This window comes from Fistularia commersonii, chromosome 11, assembly GCF_037954325.1.
Source record: "Fistularia commersonii isolate RoL2024-O1a breed Wild chromosome 11, RoL_Fcom_v1.0, whole genome shotgun sequence".
Taxonomy (NCBI): domain Eukaryota; kingdom Metazoa; phylum Chordata; class Actinopteri; order Syngnathiformes; family Fistulariidae; genus Fistularia; species Fistularia commersonii.
In genome coordinates this window covers 15,280,502-15,297,194 of record NC_141294.1, presented here as the reverse complement: position 1 = coordinate 15,297,194, position 16,693 = coordinate 15,280,502, and the positions used below count along the sequence as shown (strand labels likewise).

The following is a 16,693-nucleotide window of genomic DNA, read 5'->3' as shown; positions in this document are numbered from 1 at the left end:
TCTTGTTTTCTGTTTCCCCGTCCTTTTTCTCGCGCTCCGGTCGAGGCGGAAGGCCGACCACGTTGAGCCGTCCGAAACATCCCCACGGAGGTTCTCGCTCTTGTCGAAAATCATTTCGTAGCAACTCTTCCCTTGCAAACTCTCATCCGGGAAGCTTCTGTCCGATGCTTCCTTGCCCACGTGTCAAACTCAAGGCCCGCGGGCTAAATGTGGCCCGCCACGTCATCTTATAGGTCCGATTGTCTTAAAATAAATAAGTCAAACGCGTGCATTGACCAGAAACTACGAATCATCCCTAAATGTCCAGGGAGAGAAAAGTTGATGCAGATGTGAAGCCAATACGTGTTTGTGTGTGCTAAATGCTAAAGTTAGCCTCCTGGAATAAGTACGGATTGTCCAACTGCTTTGTTTTTTATCCGGCCAGCAAAACTATTTTCTAGGAAAATAGAAAAATTTAGAATTTTTTTTCCTTTTGTTTAATTTTGTATGGATGATTGGATTGATGGATGTACATGAATATAATCACCAATCATTTTAAAGTTGAAATAAAAGGCCAAAAAATGTAAATATTTGAATTGTGATTTTCATTTTTTTTAAATTTACATGACACCGAGTTGGCCCGCGTATAAAACATTAAATAAGAAATGTGGCCTGCCAGATAAAGTAATAGTGACCGGACGATTTCACAAAGATCTACTATATAGTTTTTAGCTCTTCTTCGAACTCATTGCTGCGTCACGTTTATTTTAGAAGCCTTACCCTGTCAAAACCGAAAAGAAAAGTCAGTTTTCTTTCACAAAAATCACATTTTTGGGCGGAATTTGGACTCTCTCAGCGGACTCGCCGAACAGAAAGGAAAATTGAGTTTTCCTTCTTTCTGCCGATGCCCCTGAAAGCGCTCCCCGTCAGGCCTAATGTCAGTTTTATTTCTCAAAAACAAAACCCTTATCATCAGCAGAATCACCATGAGGCGCGCGAGTGCAAATCGAAACGAGCACTCATGCAGTTCACCGTCGATCCACATTGACGTCTCGAGAAAATAAATAGAACACACACCGAGGTATAATATCAGCCGTTACACGCCGGGCTGTGGACTTTTCAGCAGCGGCTCCTCCGGTTCTCCTCCATGGAGAGTCAAGGCCATCTAATGGCTGCCTGAACCACTGCAGCCTCGCCTCCCTGCAGGGTCTCAGACGCCCGGAGCCGAGAGGAAAGTCGCCGCTGCCCGGTAGAGGGAGCGCTGCAAACCTCACCACACTCGCTCGGCGGACAGAGATTAAAATGGTTTTGTTTGCAGTTATCAACCAGAACATTCACGCATTCATCAGCTATACAGCCGACAATGCATTCAGGGTCACATGTGGCGGCTGGAGCCAATCACGGTCGCGCATCCTCACGTCACAGAGATGAAAATTCACTCATTTATAGAGAAATACAAACATTCACCCTCTCATTCACGCATCATGGACAAACATGTTAACGCCGTTATATTGAGACAAACAATCATTCACCCTCTCATTCATACGTCATATAGAGAGATAAAAACATTCACTCTTTCATTCACTCCGAGTGGCTTGGGAAAATAAATGATAAATATTTGATTGAAGTGTATTTCGTTTGTGTTCATTCCTTTTTTTTTACTTTTAGTTCTAAGTTGGAAGATTATTGTGATCTTGAAATATCAAATTAAATTATATTTATTATTTTTCGCCGCTCAAAATAACGTCACACTCGCGGAAGCCGGTAAAGTCCCGATTTGCAGATGCTGTGCGCAGAAGTTCAGGAGCAGAAGTCCCATAAACCAGGTAAAATAAATATTATTGAAGATATTTTGCAAATATTTATTTTTTATTGTTTACTGACACAGTGATTTTTTTTCCCGATTTATTTTTAAAATTCAGGTCAAGGCTCCTGAAAGCCCAAAGCTCAAAATGACTTCATTACATAAATAAAATTTAATTTTCTCCGAAATACTTTGCGAATTTCAGAAGCAACAAACTACACACTTGTTTATACAAAGTGTAAAGGTCATAAAAAGCAATATATACAGTGGTACCTTTATTTTAGACGTCAAAAAGTAATTGCGGCTCCCATTGTTTTCTTCTCCGAGGAAACCGGAACAATTCATCCTCACACATCATAGAGACATAAACATTCACTCATTCATTTAGACACAATCATTCACAATCATCCAATAACATAAATATTCACTCCGTCATATGGATGTACAACTATTCACACGTCATATAGGGACATAAAAACATTCCCCCTCTCATTCATGCCTCTTGGAGACAAAAACCTTCACTCATTCATAAAGACATTCAGCCATTCACCCTGTCATTCACGCGTCATGTGGACATAAACATTGATTCTGTTATATTGAGATAAATGAACCCTATCAATCACATCATAGAGACATAAACATTCACTCATTCATATTGAGACGTACAATCATTCACTCGCTCATCCGCACATCATATGACATAGCAAACGTTCACTCTTTCAATATAAAAACAGGCATTCACCCTTTCATTCACACGTCTAATAGAGACATAAACATCAACCCTCTCATTCATATAGAGAAATACAGCCATTCACACTCTAATTCACGTCAAACAGACATAAAAATTCACTTGTTCATAAGGAGCCATACGATAATTTACCTGTCATATAGGGACATAAAATATTCACCCTCTCATTCATGCGTCAGAGACATAAAAATTCACTCATTCATAAAGGGACACCCGTCATCTAGACATAAAACATTCACCCTTTCATTCATGGGTCATCGTGACAAAAACATTCACTCATTCATCTAGAGACATACAGCCCGTCACCCTCTCATTCACGTCAAATAGACATAAAAATTCACTCATTCATACAGAGACATACAATCATTCGCTCACTCATATAGACACATAAAAATTCACTCGTTCATACCGGGACATACAATTATTCACCTGCCGCATAGAGACATAAAATATGCATGCGTCAAAAACATTCACTCATTCATCCAGAGACCCGATGAATTCACCCTGTCATCGTCCCGCCTGCAGAGGGAGCTGCAGACGCAGCGTTTTCACCAAGCTTTACTCTTGTTTTTCTTTCAAACCTCTTCCTGAGCGCAGCACCGCAGCGGGAAGCGGATGATTTGAAAATGCCGGCTTTGGTCAAAATACCATTTTTCTGTGCTGAGAGTTGCCCTTATTTCTTCATTCATACTGTCCATCCATAGCCTCTCTTGTCTTTTCCTGCCTTTATCTTCCCGCTCCACTCGCTCTGGAATGTCAAACACAAAACACATAAATAGAAAAATGATTAAACAACCAATCATAGGGTTTTACCCGGGCGTGTCGTCGGGGCCTGAACGGGTTCCAGCTGAGTAAAGTCCATCATCCGTGTCGTTGTTTTGATTTCCAGAGAAGAGACGGGCTGGCAGAAGGTCCGTCCTGGAAACGGAGCGTCCTGCAGGTGAACCATCTCGACACACACCAGACACTAAATAAAATGACGGGTCGATGATGGAAAGTAGGCGCGGCGGTCGGCGCTTCCGCCTCGCAGCCAGAAGGTCCCCGGTCCATGTTCTCCTGGTGTCTGCGTGGGGTTCCTCAAGGTTCTCCGGGTTCCTCGTGTAGTCCAACACACACTCGTAACAGAAGCTCACTGAAATATCCAGGTGTGTGTGAATGACAGGGTGAACGGTTATATGTCTCCGTATGATGAATGAATTGCTGTTTGTCTCTATATGTGTGATGAATGGATGAATGGATAAAGTCATAATTGTTTGTCCATATGATGTGTGAATGGTTGTATAATTCTTTATAAGGTATGAATATATGAGAGAATGAATGGTTGTATGTCTCTTTTTGATGTGTGATGAATGAATGAATGAATAACTTAATTCATAGTTGTTTCTATATGACGTGTGATGAATGAATGTATCATTCATTCATTCAAACAACAAATGGTTGCATGTCTCTTTTTGATGAGTGATGAATGAATGAATGAATGAATAAATGAATTAATTCATGGTCGTCTGTCTATGATGTATGCTGAATGAATGAATGAATAACTTAATTCATAGGTGTTTGTCTCTTTATGATGTGCGATGAATGAATGAATGAGTACATGAATGAATTCATAGTTGTATGTCTTTATATGATGTGTGATGAATAAATGAATGTTACATGTCTATATGATATGTGAATGGTTGTATAATTCTTTATAATGTGTGAATATATGAGATGGTGAAGGGTCATATGTTTCTATATGATGTGTGATGAATAAATGAATGCATGAATGAATGGTTGTTTGTCTCTATATGTGTGAATGAGAGGGTGTATGGTTGTAAAATTCTTCACAACGTGTGAATATATGAGAGGGTGAATGGTTTTTATGTTCCTATAAGATATGTGATGAATGAATGAATGAATGAATGGTTGTTTATCTCTATATGACATGTAAATGAGAGGGTGAATGGCTGCATCAGTATATATGGCACATTTATGAATGAAGGGGTGAATGTATGATGAATGAATGAATACTTGTTTGTCCCTATTTGGCTTGATAATGAATGAATGAATGAATGAATGAATGAATGAATGGTCGTACGTCTCCAAGTGACCCAGTTTCGACTTGCAACCAGCGCAGGCTGAACCTGCGTCCGTTCCAAGCTAATGAATGAATGATAGAAGCGCTTTTCATCAAAACGCTGCACAGTTTCTCCTCGTTTATCGACGCTGATCCGTTCCAACGACCACGTCATTTAGCGAAGGAGTCCCTTTATGTCAACTCATAGAGAAGTTGTATGTATGTATGTATGCTAGCCTAAAAGTTAACTGTTGGTGAAAAGTTAAAAGTTAGCCTAGCCAAATGTTGACAATACAGTTGGTGTTATTGCTATAGATATTTTATTATACCGTTATCTTATCGCACCCGGCTGCGTTTGGGTCCACTTACACTCTCGACCACGCCGCCACCGCGCTGCACCAGATATTTTCATGAAACGAATATTGTTCAAAGTCGTCACTCACCGCGTACGTCGTAAAGTGAGGGGTGACCGTGGAAACGAACGGAAGCTCTCGGCTTCCCGACAGGAGACAGGATCCACGCGCAGCTTCAGTGAAAATCTGTAACTCATGAACCGTCATTTCCGGACTATTGAGCGCACCTCGATATAAGCCGCACCCGCTAGCCGATGGCTATCTGACGAGGATAAATGTTTTAGCGGCGTGAAGCTCGTTAGCCCCCCTAAAAAGATCCATATACAGGACTTTCTCCGAAAATTAGAATATTGTGATAAAGCTCTTTATCTTCTGTAATACAATTAAAAAAACAAAAATGACTTTTTCATGATATTCTAATATTTTGAGATAGGATTTTTGAGTTTTCTCAAGATGCAAGCCATAATCAGCAATATTAAAATAATAAAAGGCTTGCAATATTTCAGTTGATTTGTAATGAATCCAGAATGTATGATATTTTTGTTTTTGTAATTGAATTACAGAAGATAAAGACCTTTATAATACAGTCCTGTATTAGCCGCATCGTTGTTTAAGTGAAAAAAAGTAGCGGCTTATAATTCGGAAATTACGGTATCATATTCCAATCCTTGAAGTCAGTTTGACCCGGCGGCCTCCGAACACGTGCGCGTTTGTAAAACGTAACAACACGATCCAGAAAACGGTCTCGATGTCCGACCACGGGACGCAGCAAACCACATCCCAATTCCTTACGTGCTTTTCCGTGCACGTGCAGACATTTGAACCAAAGGAGTTCTCCACTCCACATCCAGTGTATAAAAGCAGAATCTGAGATTCCCTTTAAGACGACGTGAATTCCACCGCCGAAAACATGCAGCCAGGTGTGTTCCAGTGACCTGCAAACACACACACACACACACACACACACACACACACACACACACACAGGTGTGCATGCGTGCCGGAGGGGGTTGTTTTCCCCCTGAGCTGTGCACGGCAGCGACTCCTCACCTCCAAACCCGAGGATCCAGTTTCCTCCCGCAGGCTGACGCAGCTGCCCGTCTTCTATGTGTGTGTGTGTGTGTGTGTGTGTGTGTGTGTGTCAACATCCTCGCCGCCGCCGCAGTGACACACCCCTCCCCGCCAGGTACCTCGCTGCCGTGTTTGCCTTGGCACAAGAGAAGAATGATTATCCTAGATTAAGACAAGAGAGTAAAACGATAAAAGACTGTTAATGTTCAATGTTGTGTCAAAACCGCCGCGCCCTCTGGGTTTTATTTTATTTATTTTTTTTGTGGTGAAAGGGTCGCTGTTTGAGGGCTGGATTTGTTTGCGGTTAGTTTATCGCACGAAAACCGCCGTGCCAGACAGACGTCGGCGATATCGGTTATCATCGTCGGATAAAGCGACGCGGAAGGCGGCGCTGCAAAAACAAGTTTGCTGGCGGGCGAATCCACAGGGGTTCCAGATAAGAACTTCAGAACATCTTAAATCACATATAAAAGCAGGATCATTAAACATGGTATCGTGATTAAATAGATCGAGAAAGCAGATTGAGCAGAAAGTTCTGCGATTAACGCCCGAAGGGTCACACATGAATGATATATTAATTTATGAATGTGTGTCTAAGATTTGATGCAATTGACTTTATATAACCATAATGGTGATGAGTATCTGCACCGGAGAAACTTTATCCGCCATGGATTGACGCAATATTTAGGGATAAATTGTCCTGTCATTCATCCAATCATTCATTCACTCATGCATCATATGGGCATAAAAATATTCACCCTTTCATTCATTCATCATCTTGACATTCAAATTATTTACACTTCATATAAACATCCAACCATTCACTCATTCATTCATACATCATATAAGCGCACAAATATTCACCATTTCATTCACACATCATATAGGCGATAAAATATACACTCTGCTATCTACACTTCATATAAATATACAATCATTCACCCTCTCATTGACATTTATGTGCACATCCTACCATTTATTCACTCATTCATACATCATATAAACATACAATTATTCACCCTGTCATTCATTCATCACATTGGCAAACAAATATTCATTTACACGTCATATAAACATGCAACCATTCACCCTCTCATTGACCTGCCATATTTAGATGTATAAATATTCACCCTGTCACTGACATATCACATAGGCCTAAACTATTCACCCTCTCATTCCCATATATATGCACATCCAACCAGTCACTCATTCATTCATTCATCATAAAAGCGTACAAATACTCACCCTTTCATTCACACATCATATAGGCATTAAAAGATTCACTCTGTTATTTACACTTCATATAAATATACAATTATTCACCCTCTCATTCATATTTGGACGTATAAATATTCACCCTCTCATTGACATATATGTGCACAACCAACCATTTATTCACTCATTCATACATCATATAAACATACTAATATTCACCCTTTCATTCACACATCATATAGACATTAAAATATTCACTCTGTTATTTACACTTCATTTAAATATACAATCATTCACATGTCATATTTAGACATATAAATATTCACCCTCACATTGACATTTATGTGCACATCTGACCATTTATTCACTCTTTAATACATCATATAAACATACAATCATTTCTCCTCTCATTCATTCATCACATCGGCATACTAATATTCATTTGCACGTGATATAAACATGCAAATATTCACCCTCTCATTCACACGTCATTTATAGATTTGAAAAATTTCAAGATAACTGAGATTTTCATGTCCTTTATCAAATCGATTCATGTAATTACAGTGTAAATAACAGATGATTCATCGGTTCTGTTGAACAAATGATATTTTCTCACTCCTCCGACTCCAAGTGACAGTAATGGATTCACGCTGGAAATCAAGGTCGTGTTAAAATCCGACCCCGAGACGCCTCCAGGACCTCGGACGGCGTTCTGTCACGGAGCCGCTTCCACATCAACTCAAATAAGTGCGTCATTGAAAGGCGTCTCTTTTAGGCGTGGAAAAGCGAGTTACCGTCACATCGAGTCTGCTGACGGAGTATCTCGGTGTTTTTGCCCCTGGGCGGTACGTAGCGGCCCGCTAACGCCGGCTGCACCGAAACGCGACGCATTCGACTTCCTGCGTCGTCCATCCATCGCGGTTTTCTCACATCCGTCAGGAACGGATCTTCGTTTTACCCCCGTGAAATTTACAGCGGATCCGCTTTTTCAAACCCTGAATCTTCAGGATGGGAGTTCAGAGTGACGACACGGTTAGCTTTGCTAGCTCTGCTAGCTTTGCTAGCATCCCCTCTCTGCTCTGCTGGCTTCCAGGTGCTCCCTGCTCTCGTTCTCCCCCGTTGAAAACCCGACGGCGCTTTAGCCGATCTTCTCCCTCCGGACGCCGTTGGATTTCGCCAAACGTCCGCCCAGCGCTCTGAGGGAAGGGCGAAAACGGGAAAATGACGACGGCGGCCCGGTGACCTCGTCGGGCGGCGGGAAAGCTCGGATCTCACCTGAAGATGCCGAGGAGGCGAAGCCGGCGTCCCTTCGGGAAAGCGATTTCAAGGCTGCGTGTAAAACAACAATAATCAACGTCTGAAAAGAGCGGATTTAAAACGCGACGCTGCAGTTTGACCGCTCTTAATCTTTTATTGCCGCTGTTAAAAGACGTCCCGGTTGCAGGAACACCTTTGGCTGAATGTCGTGTTTTGAATTCCGCGGAACTTAGGAAAACATTATCTTTACAGGGCCACTAAAGCGTTTGAACCCCACAACACCAACAAAAAAAAAAAAAAAAAAAAGTCCCGCTTTCAGCAAATATCCCTTCTTGGATAATCCCACGTGACGTTCAAGGCCCTCGCCTCGCCGTCCGTCAACGCCATTCACGTTTTAATCCAGCATCCGTTTTAAAAGAATCCCTTGCGAGGGCCGTACGGGCTCTTGTTTGACGAAAAATCAGCGTGGCGGGGATTCACAGTACAATGAGATCAACCTTTTATGCTTGTTTTTTTTACGGCGCGCTTCGTTCGTGACTCACCTGCGGCTGCAGAAACCCGCGCAGGTGCGATCGGCGGCGTCGCTGCAGCTGCACCGGCCCGCGGATCTTTTGCGTCGACCCGGCTTTCCGCCAAGACCGTAAACCGTTGTTTTACTGCAAAGGTAACAGGGAGGTGATCAACTCATGATTTATCGTTCGCGCAAACTCAATTGTTACGCAACAACAACCCCTTTTCATTGTTTTATCATCTCGCTATCTATGAAAAAAAAAAAAAAAACTGGCGTGGAATTTTATTTTTTATTCTTACAGCAGCGCTCACCTGGGCGTGTTCACCCACAGGATATCCAGGTGGCAGAAATAGTGGCACTCGGAGTCCAGCCGGTTGCTGCAGGCGCAGCGTCTGGGTCGGGCTCGGTGGATCGGGGGGACGGCCTCGGCGGACGGCTCCCCGTGGGGTTCCATCAGCGGGAACCCCGAACCTGCCACGGGAAGCGCTCGGCGGTGAGATGTTGCGCAAGCGTTTCGGCGAAACGCAACGCGAGCGCGTCGCAGAATCTCGGTTTCTTGCAGGAAGGGAAAGCCGGAGGAACACCCAGAACTTGGGTTATAGCTCAGCTATCGAAGGTCACGGAGATATAATCTGTTTGGGGCCTTTGAACCTGTCAGAACGAGTGTGTGTGTGCAGAGAGGGAACGTTTAATTTTAATTGTTTCCAGCCAAATTATTAACCAGTCCTCCTATGCTTTTCCCCTTTCAATTTTTTGTTTTTCTGGCTAAAGTCCAAATCTTTCCTTATCTTATTGTGAGCTATTTTATTTTTTTATTTATAAATTCATAATTTTATATTTCATAATTTTCATATTTTTTTATATTCTATAATTTTTTAAATATTTTTGATTTATTTTCATCCCCTCTTTTTCTTTTTTTTTAATTGATCCCATTTTTTCCCGTACAAAAAAAAAAAAAAAGCGCACAGATAAAACCCTTATCGCTTTATCTCCCGTAAAGAGTGTCGACCTCGAAGCCGGCGTGAGACTCACCGTGGTGCAGGGACGTCCAGAAAGCGACGAAAATCAAAACGTTCACGTGAGACGGCATCCTTGTCCGAGGGCCGCCGCTCCTCTCATCCATCCTGTCCAGCTTGAGTTTTATGCCGAGGTTTCCGAGCTCCGCTGCGCCTTAACGCCTCTCCTCTCCCGCCGGTGATGTCACGGGACAAGCTCCGCCCACGGAGGCTTCAGACCTGCATTCCAAGAATATCAGTTACAACAATGTGACGGTGCGTTCACCCGGCAGGTGGGACGACTGCAGCTTCGAAACTCGGGACGCAAAACATTCATTCATTCATTCATTCATTCAGTCATTCATTCATTCATCCATTCATTCTCTATACTGCTTATACTGCAGTCAGGGTTGCAGGGCGAGATGGATCGGAGGACATACAACCATTCACCCTGTCATTTGCGTTTGTCATTAAGAGAAAAGAAACAATTCACCCTCTCATTCAAACGTCAGATCGAGACATAAAACCCGCATGGAGACATGCAACCTTTCACATATTATATAAACAGACAACATTCACCCTCTCATTCACATATAAAACTCACTCATTCACATGTCATATCTTAACACAAATTAATTCACACTTTATATGGAGACTCATTCACTCTGTCATTCCCATGTCAAATAAAGACAAGCAACATTCACCCTCTCATTCCAACGTCAGATCGAGACATAAAACCCGCATGGAGACATGCAACCATTCACACCTTATATATACAGACAACGTTCACCCTCTCATTCACACATAAGACTCACTCATTCACATGTCATATATCAACACAATTTAATTAACACTTTATATGGAGACTCATTCACTCTATCATTCACATGACATGTGGAGGCAAATATTCACCCTGTCATTCACATGTCAAATAAAGAAGAGCAACATTCACCCTCTCATTCATGTCATAAGGAGACATACAACTATTCACCCTCTCATTCATACATAAAACTCACTCATTCACATGTCATATATACACAAATTAATTCACACATTATATGGAGACTCATTTATCATTCACATGACATGTGGAGGCAAATATTCACCCTGTCATTCACATGTCAAATAAAGAAAAGCAACATTCACCCTCTCATTCATGCATCGTGTAGAGACAAAACACAGTCACCCTCTCATTCACTTCCATACAACCATTCATTCATTCACCCTCTCCTTCCCCTGTATGGATAATTCAGTGTCTAATGAACCTCCTGCTTGTGTTTGCACTGCGGGAGGAACCCGGAGAACCCTGAGGAACCCGGCGCAGACACGTGGAGAACACGGAGACCGGTGCTAACCGCCGCGCCGCCTATCATTAGAACGATACGGTGATATTGTACAATCGCAAAGAGAAGGTTTTACACACCTCTGGATCATTAGTCCACTGGGAGGAGGTCCGTCGTGAGTCCGTCCACAGGTTCCTCACCTGGAGAAGAGGCACGTTCTCAGAAAAAGACAGACTTGTTGTGACTCACGCCGGTTTGATTGTAGAGATTCCTTCCCTCGGGGCTCAGACCGGGAGGGTGAATCATCGGACGCTCGTCCTCTGGATCCACCCGATCCACAAAACCGCCGTCCAGGTGACCGAGTCAGAAACAAGGAGGCATCGGGCAGCTGGTGATACCAGGGGATCACAAAAGAGGTGCTCCTGGCTCTACAGGAGATATGGATGAGAGGGTGAATGTTGTATATTTACATCACATGTGAATGACAGGGTGAATGTTGTATGTTTACATAACATGTGAATGACAGGGTGAATGTTTTATGTTTACATAACATGTGAATTACAGGGTGAATGTTTTATGTTTACATAACATGTGAATTACAGGGTGAATGTTGTATGTTTACATAACATGAATGAGACGGTGAATGTTGTATGTTTACATAACATTTAAACAACAGCGTGAATGTTGTATGTTAACATAACATGTGAATTACAGGGTGAATGTTTTATGTTTACATAACATGAATGAGAGGGTGAATGTTGTATGTTTATATAACATGAATGACAGGGTGAATGTTGCATGTTTACATAAAATGATTGAGAGGGTGAATATTGTATGTTTACATAGCATGTGAATGACAGGGTGAATGTTGTATGTTTACATAACATGAATGAGACGGTGAATGTTGTATGTTTACATAACATTTAAACAACAGCGTGAATGTTGTATGTTAACATAACATGTGAATTACAGGGTGAATGTTTTATGTTTACATAACATGAATGAGAGGGTGAATGTTGTATGTTTATATAACATGAATGACAGGGTGAATGTTGCATGTTTACATAAAATGAATGAGAGGGTGAATATTGTATGTTTACATAGCATGTGAATGACAGGGTGAATGTTTTATGTTTACATAACATGAATGAGAGGGTGAATATTGTATGTTTACATGACATTTAAATGACAGTGTGAATGTTGTTTGTTTACATAACATGTGAATTACAGGGTGAATGTTCTATGTTTACATAACATGAATGAGAGGGTGAATGTTGTATGTTTACATAAAATGAATGAGAGGGTGAATATTGTATGTTTACATAGCATGTGAATGACAGGGTGAATGTTGTATGTTTACATAACATGTGAATGACAGGGTGAATGTTGCATGTTTACATAACATGAATGAGAGGGTGAATGGTTGTATGTCCCTGTATGCGGGCCCAGGATCGATCCAGGGTGAACCAGCCTCTTGGCCGATGAAAAGTTTCGTCCCTCCCACGACCCTCAGTGCAGAAAACCCATGAATGAATGCATGAATGCATGAATGAATGACCATGAATGTGTATCTAACACAGAAAAAAAAAAAAAACAGCTTCCTTTGTCCGACAGCTACAACCACTATCGGGCGTTATCAAGAACCAAATAAGAGAAGCAGAGTGCAGATCAAAAGTGTGTGTACACACACACACACACACACACACAGAAGCCAAAAATAACTCACTGAATTGCCCCCAGGAACAAAGAAAGGAGCCACATGAGCGTCTGTCACGGCAGCAGCTGGATCGGAGGCGGAGGGCCGTGGGTGGCGGCTCGCGTTGCTAAGTAAGGAAGAAACAAACTGAGAAAAGAATTTGTCGTGACACGTTAAATCCTGTTTACCAGGTCACGCCGTTCACAACCTACAGTGAACCGTCTCCTCCGTCCCGGGCGGGTGATTCACTTCCACGCTTCCATGCCGTATCAACTCGGACGCCTAAAATGTAAAAATGTAAGACGTAACGATACCCCGGTCCGGATATTACCCTCTTCCCAACACCCGAGGTCACAAGTTCACCCCGTCGCCGGCGGTGACGGGCAAAGGATGCGAGTCACGGGAAAGACGAAAGCGGTTGTTTACTTTTAATTACAAACGTCGCCTCCTCGGTTTCCTCCTGCCTGGTGTCCCTGCGGTCGTCGCCCGGCTAAAACCGTTTCCGAAAATGTCTTTTCCAGAAACAACTTCCCGCTTTGTTTACTATCTGTTTAAAATGATGTGTCGCAGCAACTTGTCATCACACGTCGCAGATGAATCGAGCGCAAAAGGGTTAAGATGTGTCGGAGGTAACAACAAATATGTGCGGAGAAAAATAACAAAAATATATATATATATATATTGCTCCCGGAAATAGATATGTTGCACGGCATTTGACCTACATTGCAGATTATACATCTTGGAATTTATAGGCATAATCAGTTTAGGTGGGTCAGGTACGATAAGGCCAGTAAACGTCCTCCTGTGACCCCTGGTGGAGTTCCTGGTTTCCTGGTGGGTAAAAGGCTCATCGGGGACATCTAGCGGTGGGATTCTGTTAATACAACAGCTACAAGGTTGAGAACAAATATTAGTGTACATGAACTCTGAACATCTATGACACACGGAGTAACCTCGTTGTGTCCGAGTCCCTCAAAATGACCGGAAATGTAATATGAAATAGTTTTACTGATGGTCTACTTCTTCTTGTCCTTTGGGCTTTTCCCTTCAGGGGTCTCCACAGAGAACCCACCTTCTCCATCTAACCCTATTCTCTGGATCCTCCTCTCTCACACCAGCTAACTTCATATCCTCTTCTCTAAATCTTCTCTTTGGTCTTCCTCTAGACCTCCAATTCCAGCAACCGTCTACCAATCTGTCAGCCTGTCCATCACCACTTCAAACAAGAAGGGGCTCAGAGCTGATCCCTGGTTGAGTCTCACCTCCACCTGGAACTTCTGTTACACCTACAGCACACTTCACCACTGTCTCGCAGCAAGCATACATGTCCTGCACCAAAATAGTTCCACTGATGGTGTTCATTTTAAATGGACACTACTCGAAAGCCCATGCGGGGGGATTCATTTTTCTACATGACAAGTTTGTGTCACAACTTGTTTCAATACTTTGTTTCGACATTCAATATCCTGCTTGTCGACCCCCACCCTCTTTGGCAGATTTTTTTGTGTAAAAACCTTAAGGTCAATTATGTGTAAACAGCTACCTGATGTCGGACAGCACATTTGTCATTTAACACAGTGATGCTCCCAAAGCAACAACATGAGAAGGACACTGTTGACCATGTCCATCTTTGCAGGAAGAAATAAAACACATGCATGGCAAGAAACAGTTCTAGAGATGCAATGCTAGCTTTGAGAATGTTGACGGGGAAGATCAGACGGAGCTGCATTGTGCCTTAGTTGATCTAGAAAACACATACAACAGGGTGCAAGAAGAGGAGACGCGGTTGTGAGTGGGTCTGGAGTGGTGAAGAGGTATGCTAGAGTGGTGCAGGACATGTATGACAGCTGGGAGACAGTAGTGAGGTGTGCAGGGGATCCGATCTGAGCGCCTTCTCGGTTGCTACGGTGACGGACAGACTGACAGCCGAGGCTAGACAGGAATCCGTGGACTAACATGTTTGCAGATGACATTGTGATCTGTAGTAAGAACCAAGGAGCAGGTGGAAGTGGAAGGGAAAGGCGCGATGATGCGCGGAAAAATGTGATACCAGATGTGAAATGTGAAAACAGAAGGAAAGCACAACCTCAAAGTGTGCACATTTTTTTTTTTTTATTCTTTTTCAAATGACTAGAAATGTTGCCGTGTGTGTGTGCGTGTGTGTGTGTGTGTGTGTGTGTGTGTGTGTGTGTGTGTGTGTGTGTGAAATCTGCAGGGCACTTGATCCTCCGGCACACCGGCCAAAACTCCAAAAACCTCACCTTTGACACAAATCAAGTCACAAAAAAAAAACAAACAAAAAAAAATCATGAAAAAAAGACATAGAAGATGTAACAAAGCCTTTTTCTTTTTAGAATAAAAAAAGTAATAAAAAAAACAACTTGGAATCAACGATCAGAGTCGACAATAAATAAGGAGCGCTCTTTCCTGTGCAGGTATATTCTAATCCAAAGTCTCTTGTAATGAAAAATAGAAATTCAGTGCATTTCCTTCGACAGGTTTCCGCCGCTCCTTCGATACGATTACGACGTGGCGCCTCCTTTATCCCGCGACAAAAGGAGAAACAGAACAAAAACACAGAGTACAAACCCTCCTCAAGAGTATAAAAGTTTGCCGCCGCCTCTTTATCCCCCCCCGCCCCCCCAAAAAAAAACAAAAAAACACCAACCTGGACAGAAAAGGCACGAGTAACTACAATTTGAGTAATACTGGACAATTTTTTGGATAAACAAAAGTGGAATTGTTTTTCGATTTTAAAGATTTTTGGTCATTTTTACAAATGTGTTCATCATAATTCTTCTTTTTTTTTTTTTTTTTACATGTATTTAAACAGACATGAAGCTTACCAGTATCAATACAGATACAGGAGGGATATATTCATATATGTATATATATATATATACGTATATGTAGATTTACAGAAACATTTTCACAAAGAAAAAAAGTGCATTTTTTTTTTTTTTTATAACAAACCTGAATATTGCCAAGGAACGAACACTTAAGTTAACAATTGTATTGAAAACGGTATAAAAAAAAACAAAAGCCGTTTTAAAAAAAAAAACAAAAAACTAGTGTAGCAACCAAATAAAGCAAAATCGGAGATGCGCGAAGCATCAAGGTGCGGACGCTCTCAGGCGTTCCGGTCTGTTCTAGCAGAGTCTCCTTTAGCTCCGCCCCCTTCGGGTTCGCTCGCGGCCGGCGGCTCGTCCCCCTCCGGCCGCCGCCCGACGGCGTGCTGGGCTACAGGCGCGGCTCGGCCGGGGGACGCTCCCCCAAAACAGCGGTGGCCCGCCTGGGCGGGGCTATGCGAGCTGCCATATTGCTTTGGGTCCGAAATCTCCGATTCCACTCGGGGACATCGAGGCGGCGAGCGGCCGCTTCCCGCCGCCTGATGCTCCGACCGGCGATCGTCCGGAGTCCTACACCCCGGGGTCCTGGGGGTCCCGCCCCAGTACGATTCGAAGCGAGTCCCCTCCGAGGGAGGGGACGTCGGGGTCGTAGGATGGGACCGCGGCCTGGCCTGTACCATTTGGATCCCTCCGATGGGGATCATCAGATAAGGGACCTTGGGTTGCTGGGAGTGCATGGGAAGGTGGCTGAAGATGTTGTCGGCCGGCTGGAGGCCGGGGTAGCCCTCGCAGGACGGGAGACGGAACGCCGGGAGGAAGGTGCCGGCCTCCGAGAAGGGTTGCCCTTCCCCAGCGGTACCGCCTTTCTCCTGT

The 16,693-nt window shown here is 43.0% G+C and overlaps 2 protein-coding genes and 1 long non-coding RNA gene across 4 annotated transcripts in view; all 3 read right to left on the bottom strand.

Moving 5' to 3' along the window:
* Nucleotides 1-7,082: 7,082 nt before the first annotated feature.
* Nucleotides 7,083-10,125, bottom strand: LOC147229652 (endothelin-2). 2 transcript variants are annotated; one of them, XM_086155904.1, is made up of 5 exons: nucleotides 10,030-10,116; nucleotides 9,309-9,468; nucleotides 9,029-9,142; nucleotides 8,505-8,558; nucleotides 7,083-8,425 (listed from the first exon to the last, which is right to left on the bottom strand). In XM_086155904.1, exons 1-5 carry the CDS (start codon nucleotides 10,085-10,087, stop codon nucleotides 8,368-8,370), a joined length of 444 nt encoding a protein of 147 aa, XP_086012030.1. In that variant the 5' UTR covers nucleotides 10,088-10,116; the 3' UTR covers nucleotides 7,083-8,367. The 2 variants fall into 2 exon arrangements, with proteins under 2 accessions (XP_086012030.1, XP_086012031.1); XM_086155905.1 differs by having other exon boundaries at nucleotides 7,084-8,425; nucleotides 9,309-9,648; nucleotides 10,030-10,125.
* Nucleotides 10,126-10,138: 13 nt separating this feature from the next.
* Nucleotides 10,139-13,258, bottom strand: LOC147229651 (uncharacterized). The gene is made up of 4 exons (XR_015106851.1): nucleotides 13,184-13,258; nucleotides 13,002-13,098; nucleotides 11,416-11,703; nucleotides 10,139-10,232 (listed from the first exon to the last, which is right to left on the bottom strand). It is a non-coding gene; the product is annotated as an uncharacterized LOC147229651 (long non-coding RNA).
* Nucleotides 13,259-15,068: 1,810 nt separating this feature from the next.
* The window catches only part of hivep3b (HIVEP zinc finger 3b), a 41,297-nt gene continuing 39,672 nt past the window's right edge, over nucleotides 15,069-16,693 (bottom strand). Inside the window, exon 9 of the mRNA XM_086155235.1 lies at nucleotides 15,069-16,689. Coding sequence (XP_086011361.1) covers nucleotides 16,102-16,689 — 588 coding nt within the window. The 3' untranslated portion in view covers nucleotides 15,069-16,101. The remainder of the gene's footprint in view (nucleotides 16,690-16,693) is intronic.